This window comes from Manis javanica, chromosome 13 (genome assembly GCF_040802235.1).
Source record: "Manis javanica isolate MJ-LG chromosome 13, MJ_LKY, whole genome shotgun sequence".
In the NCBI taxonomy this organism is placed as follows: domain Eukaryota; kingdom Metazoa; phylum Chordata; class Mammalia; order Pholidota; family Manidae; genus Manis; species Manis javanica.
Window position 1 is genome coordinate 96,663,900 of NC_133168.1, and position 18,554 is coordinate 96,682,453.

At 50.8% G+C, this 18,554-nt stretch overlaps 1 protein-coding gene across 2 annotated transcripts in view; it reads right to left on the reverse strand.

Annotated features, from left to right (window-relative positions):
- Window positions 1-329: 329 nt before the first annotated feature.
- The window catches only part of SAFB2 (scaffold attachment factor B2), a 31,468-nt gene continuing 13,243 nt past the window's right edge, over window positions 330-18,554 (reverse strand). For both annotated transcript variants that reach the window (XM_037018329.2, XM_037018330.2), the window contains exons 10-21: window positions 16,880-17,029; window positions 16,677-16,789; window positions 13,221-13,351; window positions 9,393-9,484; window positions 6,719-6,855; window positions 6,297-6,587; window positions 5,172-5,312; window positions 4,024-4,066; window positions 2,936-3,063; window positions 1,246-1,358; window positions 1,016-1,082; window positions 330-728 (exon numbers count right to left, since the gene is read on the reverse strand). In XM_037018329.2, the coding sequence (XP_036874224.1) occupies window positions 572-728; window positions 1,016-1,082; window positions 1,246-1,358; window positions 2,936-3,063; window positions 4,024-4,066; window positions 5,172-5,312; window positions 6,297-6,587; window positions 6,719-6,855; window positions 9,393-9,484; window positions 13,221-13,351; window positions 16,677-16,789; window positions 16,880-17,029 (1,563 nt within the window). In that variant the 3' untranslated portion in view covers window positions 330-571. The remainder of the gene's footprint in view (window positions 729-1,015; window positions 1,083-1,245; window positions 1,359-2,935; window positions 3,064-4,023; window positions 4,067-5,171; window positions 5,313-6,296; window positions 6,588-6,718; window positions 6,856-9,392; window positions 9,485-13,220; window positions 13,352-16,676; window positions 16,790-16,879; window positions 17,030-18,554) is intronic.

Consider the following 18,554-nt stretch of genomic DNA (forward strand, 5'->3'; position numbering starts at 1 on the left):
AGCTACTGAGCATTGTGGGGCTTGCACCATGTGCCTGCCCTCAGTCAGACCCCCAAACTGCTGGACACTCCCCACAGGCGCCCGAGCACAAGGGATGAAGCAACTGGCCCATAGGCCCCACAATGCACGTGCCCCTCCCCCAAAGAATTCCTAACTCAGCTCTCCTGAATTAGGTCCCTGCCCTGCCAAGCATGAAGTCTACGACCTTGGGCAAATAATCTGTAAGATGGGGAGAAGGAGAGAGGGAGAATTCAGCACTACCCAAATAATGGCGCCCTACAGGTCAACACCGTTATCTACTCTGTAGCCACAAGACACACACGCACCAGTGCGAACCATAAACTTTTATTAATGGAAAATGGAATGCCTCATTAACAGAAACTTTGTCTTAAAAATGGCAGAAAAAAACACATTTATTAAAAAAAAAAAAGGTGATTTCACATTGTATTGAGCTACAACATGGTGGCAGGATTTGCTTTTGTTTCTTAAAAGATTCCGTAAGTTCAAGGTAACTCTGGCTAGGAGATTCAACAGTGTGTCTGCCTACCTGGAAACTCAGAGTGAGTGGGGTTTAGTAGCGGCGGGTGAAGTGGGGGTAGGGGTGGGGGTGCGGGTGGGGATGCAGGACTCTGCTGCCCCGGTCCTGGCCGGCCAGTCCTCCACCTTCCAGTCCACCACTGGGCACCACGTGACCCTGGGAATGCCCACCTTGTGCAAAGCCGCCTCGCCTAGGAACAAAGGCACACATTTGTCCCTTGAAGCACTTCTTGAGTTGTAACGTGGTGCAGAATACAGCTCTGCAGCCTCTAGGGCCTGCGTGGCTTTTTCCAGGTGAGAAAAATCATAATCACAGACTGCATTCCAGTAACTGAACAGTGTTATTTGCATAAGTTGCCAAGATCTGCTTTTGGGGTTTGTTTTCAAAACATTCCACCCAACGAGTTGATCAAACATGCAAAGAAGGGAGGGGAAGTTAGGAGGATTATCAATTTTATCCGTGGACAAAACTTCTTACCCCGACACTCCACCCCGATTTGCCAAGTGCCCTGGACCTGAGGGCCCAGATGGGCCCCTCTCACCACCTGAAAGAGAACAAAGAGTTTGCAAACACTCCCTTCTTTGAAGTGCTTGGAAGTCTCTGGAAATGCTGGAGGGATGCTGACCCTCCGGGGAGTTCTGGGTCTGGGCTGGCCTCGCCCAGGAAGGCCCCTCTCCAACTTGTGACGTGCAGGAGTCAGCCCATACCTTGCCATCTCGCGTGCTCCCGGCCCACTGTTCCTGCGTCCACCGTGCCCGGCCAGGCGCGTTCCGGATGCTCCTCTAGCCTTTGACTGTGCTCGGTCCAGTCACGTCCGCCCCTTTGTCAAAACAAAGAGTAGGCACACCATTTTCCCAGGGTGCCTCCAGGGGGAGGCTGTGGCATGCCTCATCACGCCCCATGTCAAGGGTTTCTGAGAGAAGCGGGCAAAGAATGGAACACACGCTTCCCAAAAGACCCACACGCAGCCACGAAGCACCACACGAGGTGTCCAGCAGATCTAACACCGTGACCAGGTGCGTGAGGTGTGCGAGCCACCCCCGCCCCAGCTCTGAGGATGGCTATCATTAAAAAGACGGTAACAAGTGTTGGCAGAGATGTGGAGAAACAGGAATCCTCACATATGGCTGATGGGAATGGAATATGGTGCACCCTCAGTGCAAAAGACAGTGACCACAGGACCCAGCAATTCCATTCCTGGCTATCTATCTACCCCAGAGAATGGTGAACAGATGTGTTCACACAAAAACTCATGCACCAATGTTCTTAGCAGCACGATTATACAACTGCCCCAGAGTGGAAACCACCGGCGTGTCCCTCAAACACATGGGTAAAGGAAACATGGTCCAGCTGTATAGTGGAGTATTACTCAGCCACAAGGAGAGCAGCTCTGATGTGCGCTACAACATAGACGGACCCTGAACACTCAGTGCTCAGAGAGACGCCAGACACACAAGGCCACACAGTGTGCGATCCAGTGTCTGTGAGATGCCCAGAGCAGGCAAATCCACAGACAGTGGGTTTGTGGGTACTGGGGGTGGGGGAGGGCTGGGGACCTGATTGAGGATGATGAAAATGTTCTAAAATTGTGGTGATGGATGCATAATTCAGTGAATAAACTGAAATCCAGCAAACTGTGTACTTCAAACAAGTGAACTGTATGGTGTATGAGTTATACCTCAAAAAAGCTATTGAGAAAAAAAAAAAAGTTTCACACAGCAACTGGGGGGATTAAAATCAAACACGGTTCCACAGTGCAGGGACCAGCAGGCATCAGCAGCCATCCTGGAAAGCTGGCCTGGCTGCTGGGCCAATGGGGACCCCAGGACCCGGAACCTGTCAGAGCCGCTGGCACCTGTCTGAGAGTGCGAATATGATACTGCCCCCAAAAAGTGAGATGCAGTGTACGTAATGCCTGCCACCGGTGACAACTGCTCAGTCACACAGCGCCCCAGCTCAGGGCTGCAGTGTGAGGACGAGCGCCCCACGTGCTTCCCACGGGGATTTAAGGCAAAACAGAAGGGGATGCGACAGGACCAAGTGCTAAGACGGCCACTCAGGAAAGAGCCCATTATGATAACCCATCAGGCCGGCTCAGCAATCTTCACTTGACACCTGAATACCTACCCAGAGATTCTGTAGACCATTCTGGCATCCAAGACACTGGCTTAAAAATGCTGAAAACCTGGGTGTGTGTGTTGGTGGGGGTGGGGGTGGGGCAGTAAAGCTTCTCCACCGCCAGTGGGAGCAAGTCTAAGGCACTGGGGCCATCTGCCACCTTCAGCAGGCAGGGCCCCCACTAGTGCCCAGGCGAGACACCTGCATCGGCAGGCAGGAAGGGGGCACACATGGCCTCTGACCAGGGGCAGCCGCCTGCCCGCCGTGACCCACACTAACCTGGGTGGAGGCGGCGGCCCCCGGCCCTCGCTCAGCCTCTTGTCGGAGCCGTAGCCCCCCCAGCCGTCTCGGGAGTCCCGCCCATGGCGCTCTGGGCCTCCGTGGCCGTGGCGGTCATCCGAGTAGTGCTGGAAGGCACAAGAGGGACAGGACGACTCTAGCCACATCATTCCTGGACAGGCCTGCCAACCTGCAGCCCCTGCCACAGTGGACGGGACGTGACTCAGCACCCTCAGCGACCCCAAGCCAGCCTGCCCAGGCCACCCCTGAACCTGGCTTCACCAGTGCTCCGCTTCCCTCCCTACGACGCCCCAGGAGCTGCGGGCCCGGCCCTCTGCTGTATGGTTCCCGACGCTCTGAAAGGCCCACTGAGAGGAGTCTCTGAGAACTGCCCTGAAGAACCACCTCCCTTCCTTGCCAAAGACAGAGGGCCTGGCCCATGCCCCTGGGGCGGGTCAACACCCTCAGACCCTCTGTGCGTCACTCTGGTGGAGCAGCACGGGCCCCGCCCTGTCTCTGACCACCCCCGAGGTCAGCACCTTGCAGATAAGAACGACTCAACACTCCCAGCAACCCCATTCTACGCTCAGGAACCCCCTACCTCTGAGCAGCAAGAGATGTTCTCTCAAAAAACACCCCTATTTTTAAAAAGTCACAAATCTGATGCCCCCCACCTTTCTCATAGACGACTCCTTTCCTCTGACATCCTATGCACCTTTCATGGGGTGCCTGCAGATCACCAGACACCAGGACCCACCCCAGCACCTAAGAGGGACCCAGAGGGACTCCCACCTAAAACACGGGCTGACTCTCGGGCCCCCCAGCCCGCCTGGGGTGCTGGGGGCAGAGCCAGGATGCAGAGGCGCTCTAAGCCAGCAGGCAGTCAAGAGACACCTGTAGTTTCTACGAGACAAAATTAGGCAAGAAAAGCCCTATGTACTTGAAAAACATGTAAGACTCACAAATCAGAAACCAGTAAACCACACACACTTGTCCTCGCGGGCCAGGACTGCCCACTCCCGCCTGCCCCACACAGAAGCGGGTGTGCCCCGGCAGGGGGAGGCGGTGAGTGCCTTAAGCTTACTCACCTGCCCGTCTCGCTCTCCCATCACTGACCTTGAACCTTCCCTCCTGTAAAAGAGAAATGTCTGATTGCAAAGCCAATTGATGGCCCGGTACAACATTTCTGCAGGCCACACACAAGCGTTCCACAGTTGGAGGACTTATTGTGGTTCACAACCTAAGGCCTATAATTTAGTGGCCTGAAAAAAGAAGCTGGTTTGCCACTAAAGACTTTTCCCTGAGGGTAGGAGTGAAACTGGGTTGGATGAAGGTAGGAACTAAGATTTTTACACAGCTAAAATATCTCAGTGGACTCCTGGAAGTAAAGACCCACACCTTGAAGCCAATGCCCAATGTATGTGTGGCCTGGTGACAAAGGTCAGGGTAACAGGGAAGCTCCAGAGGGTCCCTAACATACGTGACTCACACCAACTCTCAAACCGACTCCAGCCATCACTGACTAAATGAGGGCCTCCTCAGCCCATCTTTCCCCTTCCCCCCTCCCTTATGGAAGAGCTAATGTGGTGAAATGGCTCAACAACATGCAGTCCAAGGGAGCATGATGGGAAACCCAATAAGTGGAAAATCAAGGGTTGCCTTTCTAAGAGACTGGATAGTTTCTCATTAAAAAAGCCATTAGCAAAAAAAAAAAAAAAAAAAGAAGGGGGGAGGGGGGAACGCAGTGGCTAAAATTCAGAGCCTTTAAAACACAGAGCAAGCCTAGCAGGAAACCATGGGAACCTGTGCTGGCCAGTGAGCCCACAGAGCTGACCCCAGCCGGCCTTGCCCTCAGGTCCCTTCTCTGCAGTGACAAGGCAGACAGGCCACGCCCTCCTCCAGGGCCTGGTGCCAGCCAGTGGGCGGAGCAGGGAGGCCCAGGAATGGCTGCACAGAGCCCAGGGTGCTGTGGGAACTGCCCAGGGGACCCTCCTCCATCCCCTGTGAAATGCACGTGAAATGAACTGCTAGACAAATGGAGGCAGCAGTGAGTAAGTGACCGCCAATTCCAATATCTCGCTCAAGGCCTGTGTTTCTAAGTCCCACGTGTGGCAGGCCACAGTTCCCCACTGGGAGCCTCCCAACTGGATCAGAGGTTAGAGAACAGATGGAGACCAATCCCTGCGCCAGGCCCAGGTCACTTGTCTGTGGGTGAGGGAGAGGGCGGGCCGCTGACCTGTCAGCCACATGGTCCTGGTACTGGCCCCGGTCACGATGGTCAAAGTCATGGAAGCGGTGATCGGGCCGAGGGAAGTCTGGGCGGTATCTGTCCTCCATGGCCATGCGCTTTCCCTCTGGCCAGTAGGCGTCATCTCGTCTGTTTTTATTTTAAAAAGGATGCAAATTTATGAAAGAGAACCAGGGAAAAGAAGGAAAGGGTGCAGGTGGGGAGCTCTCCCCAGAAGCAGCATCATTTAAAATGTCCCGCAGTGCTGATCTCTAAACATTCAATCAGTATCGCTCTGATTTGATAAATTAAAATCCCCCAAACTGCCAAGAGGCGCACTGGTATTCTCATCTGACAATCCCCAACAAGGACTGCTGTGAGCTAATTGTACCACAAGGCTGCTAATACCTTGATCCCCCGCATGAGCTCAAATGCAAGTGAAATGAAATCTTTGATTCTTCTGCAACGGTTTTCCGGAGTGCCACATTTGCACCTTCCTGTCTTCTATGGGAACCTGAACCTCCCTCTGAGTTCTTTGCAAAAGCAAAGGGAATCAGATTGAGTGATAGTGAACTACATTCAGCTCAGGATGGCATCCAATTATCTTCTTCCCGATTTTTACCAGAAAACGAGGCTCATGAGTTGGGGGGTGATGGGAGACCATCAATTAAACAGCTCAGAGAAGCTAGAGACCAATAAACCTACTTTTTGAACAAGAGGCAATTTCCTTTTGCACAGAGTGGACTCTGCCCCTCCCTGTACAAGGCCCCACGAGGCTGACTGGCTGCCCATCACACAGCAGGCCTAATGCCCACCTGAGTATCTCTGCCATAAACACTTAGAGGGTGGTTATGCTCCACCAGCAACCAGTGTGCAGGAGACAGCCTCGGTGAGGGCATCACCAACCTTCAACCCTGGCAACCACCAGCAAGACTCTCTTAAGGATAAACCAGGTGGGGAAAATGAGTCACCCGGCCACGATCGTGACATCAAACGCCATATACTGGAGGGGGTGGCGGCCACCAAGTCCTGCAAAGGTGTCCAGTGTCTCCAAGTCCTGACGCTCGGGTGGCCGGGCGAGAACGGTCAGCGCAACGGAAGACGACCCGCCGCCCAGCGCGCCCCCCTCCTCACCGCCCGGCGTCGTAGGGCCTGCGCAGCCCCGGCCGCCGCTCCTGCTCGTAGCGCAGCTGCTCCTGCTGGCGCCGCAGCTCCTCGCGCTCGCGGTGGATGCGCTCCTGCTCCTTCCGGCGCTCGCGCTCCACGCGCATGCGCTCGCGCTCCAGCCGCTCCCGCTCCAGGCGCTCGCGCTCCAGCCGCTGCCGCTGGCACTCGAGTTGCAAGCGCTCCCGCTGCAGCCGCGCCTTCTCCTTGCGCTCGTGGAAGGCCTCTAGGCGCTGCTCCCTCTCGCGCTGCTCGCGCTCGCTGCGGGAGCACAGAGGGTGGTCGAGGCCAGGTCCTCCCCAGGCGGCCGGCGAGCCCAAGCCACACAGGAGACGGGCCGCGGAGAAAGGCTGCCCTCGCCCAGGGAGCCCGCCAGCCCGGCCCGCACTCACCGCCGCCGCTCCGTCTCCCGGATTTCCCGCTCCCGCTGCCTCTGGCGCTCTCGTTCCCTTTGCTCCTTGATTTTGTCAAATGACAGGATGTCTCTCTTCTCTTTGCTTTCCGACTTGCGATCCTGACTCTTAGAGCTCTGTTTACCAAAAGCGGTTCATCAATGTCAGAAGAACGATCCCAACATGTCTGCGTGAGACTAACACTGTCCCCACGTGGTTTACGTGAAGGCCCCAGCAAACAAAGGGCATTAATGGAAGAGAAGGAGGAATAAGACCTACAAGGGAGGCTTTCTAGGGTAGCAGAGCCAAGAACTCCGCATGATCTAGAGCAAAGCAAGGCTTCTCGGCGCCACAGTGCACAAGCGATGCCACGGCGGTCCCTGGCCCAGGGTCCTGGCTGTGACGCCAGCTGCTGGGGCAGCAGGTGAGGACTACGCTTTTCACTTCTTAACTGATGACTCAGGCTGCAGGCAGGTGCCTTAAAATAGAACACGCCAAAGATACTTTACTGCTAACACCCCACGGGCCAGGGGTGTTAATGGGCGACTTCCATACTATTTCATTTCTGGGAGGAGGCACAAAACACCGACGTCCAACTTCCACTTCTGCACCTCTCAATGGCTGGGACACCCAGGCCACGGAACAGACTCTCCCAGCAAGCGCTCATACAGCCCAACCCAGGGCCTCCTACAGACTCACAGCCTCAGAATCCCCAGGGAAGGGGCCTGGGAGACATTCTGCCCGAGTCCCTCAGCTTATTCTATCAGCGGGCTCACACAGAGGGCAGTGGGGGAGGTCAGCCAAGACCAGAAAGCATGACAGAAAGACAGGCAAAGGAGATGACTCTGAGGTTTTACCAAAAAGCAAGGGAGGAGGGGACATGCAGAGAGAGAGGACACTCTCACTGCAAGGGAGGATCCGCAGCCTGAATGCCACAATGCCGTCCTTGCCTATGACCACATACGGCAGCCTGCAGTGGGCAGGAACAGACACCGGACCTTCCCAGGCAGCATGGCAGTGGGGTCTCTGGAGTCCTGGGTTCATAACCTGGCCTTGCCACTCACTAGCGGCGTGGCACACGCCACATACCCTCCACCACCTTTCTGGAGGGCACTGCTAACATCCATCACAAGAACAACATACATGCACCTTTGAACCAGCACCCCACCCACTGCTGGCGCTCGCCAGGGATGTGCACGTGGACATCGAGCACAGTGGGTTTCAACTGGGGGCGTGGAGACAACCACAGCCCACCACGAGGGCACTGGTTAAAATCACTGCACTGCATCCACGAACCAGCCACAAAAGGACAGAGGGCACACACAGCCTGGATAGATCTCACACGCCGAGTGAAAAAAGGCCACATGCTACCTGGTTCCATTTACATAAATTCTCAGAACAACACTCTGGAGACAGAAAACACTAGTAGCTTCCCAGGGCTGGGCTGGAGTGACACAAAAGGGACACACAAAGGTCGCATCCTAGCACCACACCCCGTCTCGCAGTGTCATCACCTTCCTGGGTTGACACTGTGCTAGTTCCACGAAATGGGATCATGGGGGGTGACTGCGATCTGCACTGTCTTTGCAACTTCCTGTGAACCTATAGTTATACCAAAAGGTAAAAGTTTAAGACGTAAGGAGGTAGAACCCTATGTCTCAGCATATAAAGCTCTCGAACACAAATTCCTCACAAGGTGACTGACAGCAGCTCACTGAGGACCCCGTGCCACGGCACGGTTGGGCACACCCTGTGGGCTGTGCGTGACGCCCTCTCTAAGGAAGACTGAGGAGTCGGTGTGGGAGCAGGGAGGCTTCCGTTCTGCAGACGTTGTACCCTGAATGTTCTCAACATGCAGGCATTACTGTCCAACATCAGTGTTATCTGGGTGCTAAGACTGGGAGTTTTTTTGTTTCCTTCTCTACCCTTTTCTGTATTTTATGACCTCCATGTAGCCCATGGGGAAAACAGCATTAGGAGGCCTGCTCCGTAGAACCCAAACGTTCACCTCAGCATTAGGTGCCGACCCCGAGTGCTGCTGACGAGGAAGCGGCCGCAGCCCCCGACTGCCCCCTTCATCAGCATCATGCCAGCCGCCCCTGCAGCTGGGAAGCAGGGGCTTTGTTTTCCAGAGGGGAAAGAGCCAAGTAAGGAGCTCTCAGCCTGCCCAGCTGTGTGTACCACGTAGGAAAGGTAACTCGTTCTGTGACAACATGAAAGACGGCCAGTTTTACGGGAGACTCTGCTTTCTTGGTTAATGTAATAGGCAACTAGAAAATCAACAAAGAAAACACATAAACGAGTCTCAGATAAACCAAGGAGTTGAATCTGCCTTCTGACTGGAGAAGCCTTGGTCCTGCCCATCCTATCCAACGTGAGCTGTCGTTTGAGAATCAGTTCCCCTTCTAGAAGACGGTATCACCTGATGCAGGGTCAGCAAGGGGCCAACACAAAATGAAAGCAAACATGGTAAGTACTGAGTTGAGTTTAACTGTTCGCACCCAGTTTCTGTCTGTACATATAACCCTCAGCAGTTCATGACATGTCTTTTTGGTGCTTCAAAGAACTCTAAAATTTTAAATGCAAAACAATGTTGCTTCCATCATATGTTCCAAGTGGTCATTAAACCACCATCATAATCAGTAGGACTTGAGGTGCCAGAGGCAATACTTACTCTCTCCTTTGACCTGCTTGTGGTTTTCACGCTAATCACAGGCTCTCCTTTAGATTTGTCCATTACGACCGTCCGTTCCATTCCTCTGCTTCCTTCAGGAGGAAAGACAAGGTACCCGTGAAGCCGTGCTGGTGGCCCAGTCCCGGGCAGCGCACGCACTGGGGCTGCCTGCAGGCTCCCGAGGCTCCGGCAGGCGACCACTGCTATGCTCTGAGGCCTCTGTGCCTCATCCCTCTGGGCAGCATGAGAGGAAGTAAATGCTGCCCATATGGCAACCCTGGGTTTCAAGCGGCAGGCAGACCCCAACAGATCTTTGCTCACCTGGAATGAAGGGGCTGAGATTTCCTCACATCTTACCACTGCCATCCAAGCCTGAGTGCCCTGTGAGGCATGTGCACAAACACATCCAACCTGTAGGCCTCCGTCACCCCTCACCTGAAATCCTAGTGGCTTCAGGATAACAGATTTCGATTTGTATTCCTCCTATACATTTTGGAAAGCTCTACAGAGCCCAGGCCCTTATGCTCTGAATCAGACACTGCTGGCTCTGAGGAAGCCCCCACCAGATGGGTGGGCTTTCCTTCATTCATCTGTGGCAATAAAGTTTTCTAAACTGATTCTTCTCTTTGACGACACAAGAGCCAGACTCTAATCACCGGAACTCTTGCTGATTGAGGGAGATTTGTAATACTTGAGGAACATTTTAAAAACACATTCCCCAAGAGACAGCTGCTGAATCCCCCCCATCACTTAAGATGTAACTTGTTGTGTGTCCTACCAAACTCTAGTGCTCTCAGTGGCTGGGTTTTGTTTGTTTTACTGTGGAGGGGAAGATTGGTTTTATTTTTTCCACAAAACATTCTGTGCAATCTCATTCAAACTGAAGGTGAAGAGCACAATTAACTTTGCTAAAATGGTGCTGGAGGAGAGAGAACCAAGACGGCGGCATGAGTAGAGCAGCGGAAATCTCCTCCCAAAACCATATATATCTTTGAAAATACAACAAATACAACTAATCCTAAAAGAGAGACCAGAAGACACAGGACAACAGCCAGACCACATTCACACCTGTGAGAACCCAGCGCCTCGCGAAGGGGATAAGATACAAGCTGTGGCCGGGGACCCGAGCACCCCTCCCTCCAGCTCTCGGCGGGAGGAGAGGAGTCGGAGCGGGGAGGGAGAGGGCGCCCAGGACTGCTGAACACCCAGCCCTAGCCATCCGCACCAGAGCGCAGACACAGTGCATGCGTGGGGTGCTGGAAGCTAGGGAAGCAGGACAGTAAGACCTGTGAGCAGGTCCCCACAGCTGGCACCCCGGGGACAAAGAAAAGTGAGTGCTTTCTGAAAGTCTTAAAGGAACAGGGACCCCACAGCTGGACGGAAGCACCCTGGGACACTTAGCCCAGCAGCTGCGAATCCTGGGGAACTCTGGGCGCCCGAACCCCCGCAGCACAGCTTGGAGGCCCCTCACCGTGATAAACAGCCTCCCGCCTGTTCCCCCTCGGATGCGGCTCTGCCGTATTGGGGCAGCAGCCTGAGGCAGGCGACGCCCAGAGCAACTGCAGAGCTAAATAAACTCCATAGCGGCTGGGCAAGATCAGAAGCCCCGTCTGCATGCAACTGCCCAGCACAAGCCACTACAGGCCGCTGTTCTCCCAGGAGATGAAGGCCATAAACTGGCAAGAAGGGACTTTCTCTTACCCAACACACGTGCCAGCTCCCCACAAATATATCTATCGCCATGAAAAGGCAGAAGAAATTGATACAGACCAAGATCACAGAGGCAAACCCTGAGAAGGAGACAGACCTAACCAGTCTTCCTGAAAAAGGATTAAAAATAAAGCTCATAACCATGCTGATGGAGCTACAGAGAAACATGCAAGAGCTAAGGGATGAAGTCCGGAGGGAGATTACAAAATGAAACAAACTCTGGAAGGATTTATAAGCAGAATGGATAAGATGCAAGAGGCCATTGATGGAATAGAAACCAGAGAACAGGAACGTGCAGAGAGAGATAAAAGGATCTCCAGGAATGAAACAACATGAAGAGAACTGTGTGACCAATCCAAAAGCAACAATATCTGCATTATAGGGCTACCAGAAGAAGAGAGAGAAAAAGGAATAGAAAGAGTATTTGAAGAAATAATTGCTGAAAACTTCCCAAAACTGGGGGAGGAAATAATCGATCAGACCACGGAAGTGTACAGAACTCCCAACAGAAAGGACCCAAGGAGGACAACACCAAGACACATAATAATTAAAATGGCAAAGATCAAAGACAAGGACAGAGTTTTTAAAGGCAGCTAGAGAGAGGAAAAAGGTCACCTACAAAGGAAAACCCATCAGGCTATCATCAGACTTCTCAATAGAAACCTTACAGGCCAGAAAACAACAGCATGATATATTTAATGCAATGAAAGAGAAGGGCCTTGAACCAAGGATACTGTATCCAGCACGACTATCATTTAATATTTAAATATGAAGGAGGGATTAAACAATTCCCAGACAAGCAAAAGTTGAGGGAATTTGCCTCCCACAAACCATCTCTACAGGGTATTTTAGAGGGACTGCTCTGGATGGAAGCACTTCTAACGCTAAATAGATGTCACCAGAGAAAATAAAATCACAGCAAAGAAAGCAAACCAACCAAATACTAACTAAAGGCAAAAAATAAAATCAACTACCCACAAAAGCAGTTAAAGGAAGCACAAAAGAGCACAGAATAAAACAACCAACATACAAAGAACGGAGAAGGAGGAATAAGAAGGGAGAAAAACAAAGAATGACCAGACAGTGTTTAAAATGGCTCAATAAGTGAGTTAAGTTAGACAGTAAGATACTAAAGAAGCTAACCTTGAACCTTTGGCAACCACGAATCTAAAGCCTGCAATGCCACTAAGTACATATCTTTCAATAATCACCCTAAATGTAAATGGACTGAATGCACCAATCAAAAGACACAGAAAAACAGAATGGATAAAAAAGCGAGACCCACCTCTATGCTGCTTACAAGAGACTCACCTCAAACCCAAAGACTATAGGAACAAAGAAGGACTGAAGGAACAAAACAGCAGCAGAATCATAGAACCTAAGAATGGACTAACAGTTACCAAAGGGAAAGGGACTGGGGAGGATGGGTGGGAAGGGAGGGAGAAGGGCGGGGAAAAAGAAAGGGGGCATTACAATTAGCATGTATAGTGTGTGGGGGGGGGCATGGGGAGGGCTGTGCAACACAGAGAGGACAAGTAGTGATTCTACAGCATCTCACTACGCTGATGGAGAGTGACTGTAATGGGGTTTGTGGGGGGATCTGGTGAAGGGAGGACCCTAGTAAATATAATATTCTTCATGTAATTGTAGATTAATGACAACAAATGTACTTAACTAAGTAATTAATTTAAAAAAAGGTGCTGGAGATGAGATGCTCCAAATACACGGACTTCAAAGGGTACAAATGCTGAGGTTTGCATTTTAGCTACATTTTTTCACTACCTCTATCTGGCCTTAACACACATGCAGGAGAAACTTGATCATATACTGCCAAACCACATCAACTTAGTTCCCAGAGGTAGGACTCCTTCTCTTTGGCCAAAGACTCAGGAAAAGGCAAGAAGCCGGGTCACAGGCCAGAATACCTCCAGGCTGCTACCATCGCACACAAACTCCTCTGCGCCGCGTCTTCACCGGAGGCTCTGCTGCTCTAAGGGCTGCTGGTGAGCAGCAGCACCCAGAGAAGAGTGCGCTGTGCTCGCTTGATTTCCGAAACCCTCCCAGTCCCATCCCGGCCCGGCGCTCCCTCTTCACGAACCCTGAGAAGACTTCAATCACCTGATTTGGTGACTCTGGACCGATCTGTAGGTCCCAGTTTCAGCTCGTCTGCATCTTTTTCTTCCTTTTTGATGTCTTCAGGCTTTTTTTCCTCCTTTTTCTCCATCCTCTCTTCCTTCTTAATGATGGTTCTATTCAAAAACACGGTTATCAAACTTAAGTTCCCGAGACTCTACGAGGAGTGGGGCACACCCGTCAGACTTCCTCACAGAACCAGCCTGGCAGCAAGCGGATGGTCATTTACAATCCACAGTGATGATAAGACCCTCTTTAGATGCAGCCCCTGTCCCCCCCGGAGTTATATGCTACATCTAGAAACATGCAGGCCAAAGCTGCAGGCTGATGGGCAGGCTTCGCCCAGCTGCTGAGACACCCTGGTGTACACGACAGACAGGCAGGCACACCTGAGGAGCACCCCAGCTGTGTAAATGAGAACGCTGTTCAAAACTGGTGTTTCATTTTGTATGTGTAGAATACTTATTTTTAAGTTTTCCAAATAAATACAATGCAGTACGAGGATGGGAGGTACGTGCTGTGTGAAGCCATGTGCCATGTACCCTAAACACCAAGGCAGTGCACCTGGTAATCTCCACATACTTGGGGTGACTAAGAAGATAAGCTAAGAGCCAGTTAATAAGCAAACTGGTAATAACACTGCAGCCCAGGCAGCCTTCTCCTAAGCAGTGAGTACATCACCACTGCCATTCCAGCCTGTCCCCACAGCCCCTGATGTTGCCTCGCTTGGGCAATTCAATTCCATACCAATTAAATGCCCACCAGTGACAGGGTCCAGGACAGGAAAGGCATGGCGGCGGGATGCCCTGACCAGCCCTTCCTGAAGCCCTCTCTTCCCTCCAACCCAGGAAGAGCTCAAGCCATTCAAGGAAACCTCCACTCGTCTTCCTTCCCCTGAACTTCCACAGCACAGAGCTCTTCTTTAAAAGAATATTCACTTTGAGAAAAACTTCTAACACTTAAAAATGTAAACACACCCCTTAATAACTGATAGTATGTACTGAAATTGACAATTGTCAATAGTTGCAACATACTGGTTTCCTGTCTTAGAACTAACACACTACAAATCATGGTGGATGTCACACATACACCTGTCCCCTCCCTGTCCCAGTGACAACAGTCACACCTTTACGGTCCACCATTCGGCTCTGTGGCTTCACACACATATTCAAACATAACCAGGTTGATCTCCAGAGACGTTTTACATGTTTCTTAAGACTGACACAACCAGGAAGGCACTCAGCAGGCTGCCCTACTACACTTTCATCTCCTGTTCTGAAGGTCAGCCCATGTGGACTGATCAGCCCGTGTGCCCTACTACACAGCCCTGACCAGCCCACGTGCCCTACTACACTTCCATCTCCTGTTTTAAAGGTCAGCCCGTACGGTTATTTAACCGTTTCCCTCCCGACAGGTACAGAGATTGCTTCCCACGACTCCACGTTTACAAATAAAGCCACAGGAATTAGATGTGCCTCTTCCACTATTCCGGGGTGATGCCTTCTCCCCTCCGCCAAGAGACCTGAAATGTCTTGACAAGAGACCCCTCCTACTTGTTCTGTACTCACATGGCACCTCCCAGACACAACGGAACTTTCCGATGACACTAAGTCAAAAATTGTTCTAAAAAATAAATGCCCATGTAGGAAAAAAACCACTGGACGGATATAGATACCAAAAAGGTAGTGGGATTACTCTGAAGATGTGTGTGTGCTTTCCAAATGGCGACTGTATAAACAACCCCCACTCGTCCGAGACGGTAAGGACAAGCCACCCCTCTCAGAAAGTTTCTCTATTTCTCTGAGGCTATTAAACCTAGAAATTCTTGAAATGAAAGGGAAGGTTAATGAAGATACTTATTTGAAGAAAAAACATAGGTCAAACAAATTTTAAAATGCTCAAACACACTTTCTAGGCACCACTTAGATGCAGTTTGGTTTTAAACATCTCAAGCTCACTGCCTGGTTAAGGGCCTAAGCGCCATGCGCAGCCAGTGAGAATCCTGGCCTTGCTGCTTCCAGGCTGGGTTGTGTGACCTTGGGCCAGGCACGTTCCTTTTCTGAGCCTGCTTCCTCTTCTACACAGAGCACAGACCTCACAGACTGTCCCAGGGAGTAGGACACCACCTGACACGTCATCCAGTTATCATCCACTTCCTTTCTTCCACAAACAAAACTCACATTTGTGATCATAATATCAAGGAAGGAAATGCATCTCAAACAGCAGAAATACCAAGGACCCCCACCAGCTCCCCGCAGTCTACCTACACAGACTGCTAAGCACTGCTCACAGATGTGCCTCTTTGTGGATGCGGCTGATGAAACTGCGAGTTTCACTCCTAAATGCATGAAGGCTGGTGTGACATCCTTTATTCGCACGCCTATAAATTCCAATTTGGACATAAATGGAGACTGGCGATTAAACCTATAAAACCCAAGTTCAGCTCTTGAGTATTGATGCTCTCCACAGCCATGCTCACATGACTATAAATTTTCATACATAAAAAACAACAGCAAAGTGGAATCACTGTCAGACTGAGTCTCAATAAAGGGTGCAATTCTTAAGAGTGGGAGTGGACCTAGAAGTGGGAATAAATTGTGATGAGAGCATAAACTTAATAGACACTCAGCATTCTGAGAATAGTGCCGTAGCAGGCATTATCATCACCAAAGCCCACCTTCTCAGAAAGATAAGCCTACAATTTTGATGACAGTATAAATATGCAGTGCCTGCTCTGAAAGCTCTGCCCCCATCTTGGTTAAAGATATAAAGTACCTCCTTTATAAACAATACCTCAGACCTGTGGTTCAAAAATTGTTGTGCCACAGTATCCCTGGGGTGCCACTGTGAACTCACAGGTGCACTGGGACATTTTAAGGTTTTGAGGGCAACAGCAATGCCTGCCAACCATCAGACACTGCACATTATTGGCCTGAGCGCATTCATTTCTCCATTAGATCGGCTGCATTCCTTTGATGGCACGTATCTTTGCAAAGCTGGGTTTCTGCAGGTGCTATGATATGAAGCACAGACTGCATGAAAGTCAACCTGGACCAGGAAACCATTCCATGGTTGGGGAGGCCGTGCAGGGGCCCAGAATGTTGAGAATGAAATAAAAATATTATCTTTTCATGTCGCATGTGGTATTTCCTAACAGGCTACTGAAACAAATGGACAGAAATACTTATTAAGGATCACCTGAATCTGGTGAATCCATTTTTCAGAGTTTGAGGTTACTTCACTCAAAATCTTTATTGGAAGCTAAACGAAGTGGCAAAAGTCATGTGAGGTTGAGAGGAGACGCTAGGGAGGCTGACTATGGAAAAGAGGGCTCACGCGGGCTTCACAAGTGACCCTGTGGCTGCCACTGGCCCCCTCCCAGCAACCTACCCAAGAGAAAGGCTAGGAAAAACAGAGAAAGGAGTTAAAAAATCACCTTACTTTTCAATTTTTATCTCCACAGAATGATGTCTGTCAACACTACATAATTTCTCCTTCTTCACTTCGCACTCTTTTCTGTCAGACAGCTTTTTCCCAGCAGGTTCGTTTTTGGCCTAAGATACAATATAGACAGAAATGGCTCACGGTCTATGTCTCCTGCTTATGAACGTCACTGGGTTCACAACAGGCCAGGACCTCCTCACCTTCTCTACGGAGATCATTCTTCCGTGAAGTTCGGTTCTGTGCAGGTGGCCGATACACTTTGTGGCCTCGTCGGATGTAGACATAGTGACGAATCCATAGCACCGAGCCCCAGGACTGCGGGCATTGGTCACCACTTTAGCTCCAACGACCTTCACGAGAGGGGTAGTCTTTATTTTCTCACAAAAATAACCACACAACTTGTCAAAAATTATAAGCAGTTAACTGGTTACCAGAAGCACCTCCATTAGTTTTTACCTCTCTGAAACTGTTAGTTCTTCACAACTGGTTGTTAAAGTAGCTTTCATTAGTCCTGACCTTTCAAAAAACAACTGTTTTTGATGTAAGATCAGCCCTCATAATGACAAAAAACACACAGGAAAAGCTAAAGACAGTGAAACTTCACTAAACACAACTTGTTAATTGATCGGAAGTCCTTCCCGCTTGGATCCCCCATCTTCCCAATTCCACCACAGCCATGGAGGGCCGATGGGCTACCTACTCAGACGTGCACCCAACCCATGCAGGCCAGGGGTGAGATCAGCTCTGGCAGAGATGCAGAGAGGACTTCTGCTTCTGCTCAGGATGAAGTCCCCAGCATTTAACCTTCTGCTGCCTGAAAAACTCAACTACTGGAGGAAATGTAGGCAACAAGGGTTTTCAGACACCTGACATCATGTCTTGTCAAATAAGAAGGTGGCCCCCACGAGAGGGGAAGCACTTGAGGGGAGCCCTGGGTTGCCCTGGCTTACTGCCCAGAGGTCCCACACCATGGGCAGGGAGAAGGGACTGGGGGTGGACAGGGCGATTTACCCCAGCTGAGCAGAGCTCAGTGTTAGGAAATCAAGACAGTGAGAAACCACAGTAGTGGAGAGGGGAGGGCTGCACAGAGAGCTGCAGAGGGTCTCCTTGAGCAGAGCGCCTGGGTGAGGAAAGCACCACAGGCTAGGGGGAGAACCTACTGTAAGAGCGGAAGGAACTATCCCAGAGTTCTCCCAGGACCACAACTTTGATCTCAGAGTGAACCCAACAGCTGGAAAGGAAAAGCTTGTAATTCATGGGGCATTGTGCCAAGTACTCAGAAGGGTATTACCTTGGAAGTGGACAAAGTTAGCCCCAAACTAGGGCTGCTCTGGCCTGATTGATAAAGCCTAACAGCAAGCCTGGGAAGAAGCAAGCAGCCAAACCATGTCCCAGCAAAAGCTGAAACCCATTTACAGGGACACAAGAGTAACTAGCAGCAATGACGCAGACTGCAGAATGGCTGGCATCCAATCGAAAATGACTAGACAAGCCAAGCAGCAGGAACATACAATTCCAATGAAGAAACCAAACTAATAAAAATAGACCCAGAAAGTGACGCCGATGACTGAATTAGTGTACATGGACATTACAGTTATTTTTGCTATATCCTAAATATTCAAGAAGGTGGAGAAAAACTGAGCTTTCTTAGGCAAACACATGGAAGGTATTTTAAAATACCCAAACTGAGCCTCTGGAGATGAAAAATATATTAGGTGGGGTTGACAGCAGATGCTAGGGAAGAAAAGATCTGGGAAGTTGAAGACATAGGAAGAGAAGCTATTCAGAATGAAACTAAGAAAACAGACAGAAAAAAACAAACCAACCATAGCAACAGTGAGTTGTGGGGCAGCTTACAGAATCCCCACAGGCGAG